This window comes from Arachis ipaensis, chromosome B05 (assembly GCF_000816755.2).
Source record: "Arachis ipaensis cultivar K30076 chromosome B05, Araip1.1, whole genome shotgun sequence".
NCBI lineage: Eukaryota > Viridiplantae > Streptophyta > Magnoliopsida > Fabales > Fabaceae > Arachis > Arachis ipaensis.
In genome coordinates, this window is record NC_029789.2 from 111450256 (window position 1) to 111455341 (window position 5086).

Consider the following 5086-nt stretch of genomic DNA (forward strand, 5'->3'; position numbering starts at 1 on the left):
TGGAGCTCTGCTGTTCCTCAAGGATTAATGCAAAGTACTACTGTTTTCTATTCAATTCAGCGGCATTCAAGAGAATCCGGAAGGTCTAAACCTTGTCTGTGGTATTCCGAGTAGGATTCAATGATTGGATGAATGTGACGAGCTTCAAACTCGCGATTGCGAGGCGTTAGTGACAGACGCAAAAGGATAGTAAATCCTATTCCAGCATGATCGAGAACCGACAGATGGTTAGTTATGCGAAGTTGTGAAGATATGTTTAGACCATGGTCCTGTGCATCCGTTTTTGGTGCCATTGCCAGGGAATCAATTTCGAACAACAATTCACAACCTGAGTAGCAATTTCGCATACCAATTATGCAACGAGATAGGGAGACTCTTTATGAGTACTGGGAGAGATTTAAGAAGCTGTTGGAAGCTTGCCCCCACCACCGTATTGAAGAGTTGGTCCTTATTAACTATTTTTGTCAAGGGATGAACCCCCAAGATAAGCTTCTCCTAGATGCCTCTAGTGGAGGATCCCTCACCAAAAACAAGACCGCCGAGGAAGGTTGGGAAATCATAGCGGACTTGGTAGACTCCACTCAACGCTCAAGGGCAAGAAACCCACAACCAAAAGCTTTAAGTGAAGTTTCTCCTTCCGGAGATGCCGTTTTGACAAAGACCCTCGGTGAGATGACAATTTTGTTGAGACAAATCACCCAAGGGCAACAACTTCCCCAAGCCTTGATATCTTCTCCACCTCAACCTCCAAGAATTGAAGGACCACCAAGATCATGTGGTATTTGTGCTTGTAACAACCATTACACTGATAAGTGCCCTCAACTCCAAGAGGACACTACATTAGCGGTAGCCAATTCATACCCACAAAGACCCAACTACAATCAACATGGAAATCAAAACCAAGGGTGGAGGGATAATTCTAATCAAAGGTGGAACCAAGCCCCACAAGCTCAACCTTACCTAAGCCAACAAGCCTACTATCATCAAGCTCCTCAAGGTCAACCACAATACCAACAATCCTACCAAAAACCTCCAAAATCTCAACCTCAAGGGAGGTATCAACACCCAAATAGTAGACCTAACCCTTCTCAAGGCAATCAAGGTCCTCTTCCTAATCAACCCTACATGAATGATACACTCCAAACCTTTATGCAAGAGCAACGGGAATTTCACAAGAAACAAGAAGCGTATATGTCTACAATTGGTGAAGCACTCACCCGTCTGACTCTTTCGCCCCCCAACTATACACAATGCCCAACAAGCCTCAACTTCTAATGGTTTTCCCTCACAACCTCAACCGAATCCTAAGGGAGAATCAATGCTATCACCCTTAGGAGCGGCACTAAGTTGGATGAAATTGGTGTTGTGCCTACAAGTTCGAGTGAGGAAACCCACAAGGAAAAGGTGGGAGATGATATGGGAGTGATGAAGGATGAAGAGGAAGATGTTGAGAAGGATGAGGAGGGACCGCTCAAGGCCAAGGAGCCAAAGAGAAAAAATTCGATTGAAGAGCCTATGCCCATTCCATTCCCAACTTTGGCCAAGAAGGCCAAGAAGCAAAAACAACTTGACCCCAACATGGTAGAAATTTTCAAGAATGTTGAAGTCACCGTCCCTCTATTTCAAGCCATTCAACATGTTCCCAAATATGCCAAGTTCCTCAAAGATCTTTGTACCCACAAGGAGAAAATTGGCGAACTCAACAAAAGGCCGGTAGATGATTCTATCTCTTCTCTAATTCCTGAAAAATGCAATGATCCCGGCCCATGTTTGGTTACTTGATTAATTAGCGGGATAAAGTTCACAGACTGTATGTGCGACTTGGGGGCGTGCGTAAGCATTATGCCACTCTCCATTTATGAGAGATTGAACTTGTCACCCTTAAAGAGGCCCGGGGCGATATTCGTGTTGGCCGATAAGAGCATTATATCAGTTGTGGGGATTGTAGAAAATGTTCTGGTTAACATCCAGGTTTACTCTTCCCGGTAGATTTCCACATTTTGGAGACTCATCCCATTAACTCAGACAAGCCATCATCCATTCTACTTGGAAGGCTGTTTCTAAAGACATCCCGGTTCAAGCTGGATGCACATTCTTGAGTCTATTCTTTTGAGGCCGATGGCAAGGTAGCAAAGTTCACATTGGAGGAATCCAGGAAACCCATCCTCGAAGTCTATTCTATCTTTGGGTGCGATATAGTCGAAGATAAAGTGATAGAGGTTGGCAAAGAGCAAGAAGAAGAGAAGGATGCCAAGAAGTCCAATTCAAGAAATCACACTCAACCTAATAATGCTAAGGAGTTGGAGATCTTCCTCCTTGGATAAGTTCAAAGTGACCAACGAAGCCATGCAAAGTCCAACTTAGGACTCTAAACCAAAGTACTTGGTGGGAGACACCCCACCATGGAACATTGTTCCAACTTTATCTTTTTGTATATAGCTTTTTGAATTAGTTACTTTCTTGTGGTATGATGATTAGATTAATTTTGATTTGGTATTTTTGGATTGAATAAGTTGGATTGCTTGTGGATCATGAATTTATGCTTGTTTGTATGATTTGGGATTGGTATGTTGCTATACTATAGGAGGGAACCTTAGTTTTGAAAAGAAAAATTTTTGTGGAACAGGGCACATGTACGTGCACACCACCCTGTGCGCGCACACAAAACTGCATTTTCCATCATCTGTGTAAGCGCACGCCCTTGTGCGCCCGCACACTCTTTGCAGCACCCTCTGGTCGCAGCGCCAGCGCTGCCTACCCTGTTTTTGATGCCTTGTGCGGACATACGTATTCCCCTTATCACGCTTCTTGTGTGGCCGCACAGACGTGTGCGTCCGCACACCGATTAACAACCCTTCTGGTGGGAGCGTCAGCATGAGCTATCCGCGTGAACAACCTTCCCCCATCTTCGTTCTTGTGCATGCGCACGGACCTATGTGTGCACGCACACACGACTCTGTACGTCCACCAATTCCAAAAAAAGAGAGAAGCTTTTTGTGCGAGCGCACGCCCTCTGTGCGCCCGCACGCGTTGTTGCAGCCCTTCTGGTGGGAGCAATCGCATGCTCTGTGCGCCTGCATCCCCCTCATTTTCGCGTTTTATGCGTACACACCAGTTTATGCGTACGCACATACCCCTCTATCTTGTGACCTCTGTGCGCGCGCTCCCTGCTGTGCATCCACACACGCTTATACACCCCCTCTAGTCGCGTCGATCGCATGCTTTGTGCGTTCGCAACCATTCTAATTTTTGCTTTTTGTGCGTCCGAATAGGCCACTGCGCGCACGCACACGACTCGTTTTGGGCGTTAACTGAGCAACCTACCCTGTTGAGCAGTAGTCTCATTCTCTTCTTTTTCTCACTGCTGTCGCTTCCCTCACCTCTGCCCTCAGGTTCAGGCGACCCCGCCGCCGTCACCCCGCCGCCGCCTCTCTCTGTCATAACTTCTCTCTCTCTCTCATTTCTCTTCTTTTTTCTTTTCTTTCTTTCTTTTCCTTATCTTTTCTCTCTTCACCACCGATGAGTTCTCCCTCTCCGGCATTTTTCTGGAGAACCCAACCGTCGTAAATCGCAGTGGCTATAAGAAGTGCCATTGTTTCTTCCTCATTTCTTGTTTGTTTCAACCTTCAATTTTCAGGTTCTTATTTTCCCTTTTTGTTGATTTTTGCAATTGTTTTGATGTTCTTTTCATGTTGCTTAGATTAAATTTAGTGCTTTTCTTTGTCTCTTTGTATTGCAAGTGTTAATATTTGATTATGGGTTGATTATGATTGAATTTGAGCATTAATTGTGATAACCTTGCACATTGCATATCACATGTTTGATGAAATGCCTCATTGAATATTTTATTTGATTCATATGACATGGCCTTCTTATGTGTTCAAATTATCTCTTGTTAGGCATATTGTATGAATTGTGCACCTTCAATTATAACTTTTGATGGTAGCTAAGTGAATTCACCAATGCATTTCCTTGTATGTTGATGTGCGATTTTGGTTACAAATGCATTGTGTTATGTAAAACTCAATTGTCATTGTTCGTCTCGAAATTTGGATTCGGTAATCACTTTATAATTGTTCAATTTTAGATGATGTCTTGATCAAACATCTTTTGGCCTCAACTTAAGAACATTGCACATGTGGTTACCACTTCTTGAGGATGAGCAATTGACACTTCACTTTGAGTGCATGGTTGATAAATCACTATTTTATGGTTTATCTTGTGCTCAATTGAATGGTTTTTATCAACTCTTTACCCACTTATTCATACTATTTGCATGGTTTTACATTTGCCTTCCTAATTATGTGCTTTGATTGAAAACATGCTTCTTTGGCCTTAAGTTCCCTATGTTTAAATTCTCTCTTATTACCATTAGATGCCTTGATATGTGTGTTAAGTGATTTAGAGATTACAGGGCAGGAATGGCTCAGAGGATGGAAAGGAAGCGTGCAAAAGTGGAAGGAATACAAGAAGTTGGAGAAATTGCTAAGCTGTCTAGCCTGACCTCTTCGCACTCAAACGACTATAACTTTAGCTACAGAGGTCCAAATGAGATGGTTTCAGTTGCGTTGGAAAGCTAACGTCTGAGGCTTCACAACAATATATAATTTACTATAGCTACCTGATGAGCGGATAATTTATACGCTTTTTGACATTGTTTTTAGTATATTTTTAGTAGGATCTAGTTACTTTTAGGGATGTTTTCATTAGTTTTTATGTTAAATTCACATTTCTGGATTTTACTATGAGTTTGTGTGTTTTTCTGTGATTTCAGGTATTTTCTGGCTGAAATTTAGGGACTTGAGCAGAAATCAGATTCAGAGGTTGAAAAAGGACTGCTGATGCTGTTGGATTCTGACCTCCCTGCACTCAAAGTGGATTTTCTGGAGCTATAGAACTCGAAATGGCGCGCTTCCAATTGTGTTGGAAAGTAGACATCCAGGGCTTTCCAGAAATATATAATAGTCCATACTTTGGCCAAAAATAGATGACGTAAACTGGCGTTCAACGCCAGCTTTCTACCCGAATCTGGCATCCAGCGCCAGAAAAGGAGCCAAAACCAGAGTTGAACGCCCAAACTGGCACA

The 5086-nt window shown here is 43.0% G+C and overlaps 1 protein-coding gene across 1 annotated transcript; it reads left to right on the forward strand.

The window, feature by feature from the left end:
- On the forward strand, positions 355-1782 carry LOC107640831. The gene is made up of 2 exons (XM_016344333.1): positions 355-997; positions 1310-1782. The coding sequence occupies exons 1-2, from the start codon at positions 355-357 to the stop codon at positions 1780-1782; spliced, it is 1116 nt and encodes a 371-aa protein (XP_016199819.1).

Bases quoted from the DNA above. Each gene is read 5' to 3' on its own strand.
- LOC107640831 (XM_016344333.1), top strand. From the start codon at position 355: ATGCAACGAGATAGGGAGACTCTTTATGAGTACTGGGAGAGATTTAAG. The intron at 998-1,309 runs GTCAACCACAAT...CCGAATCCTAAG, and splicing joins CTATCATCAAGCTCCTCAAG to GGAGAATCAATGCTATCACC.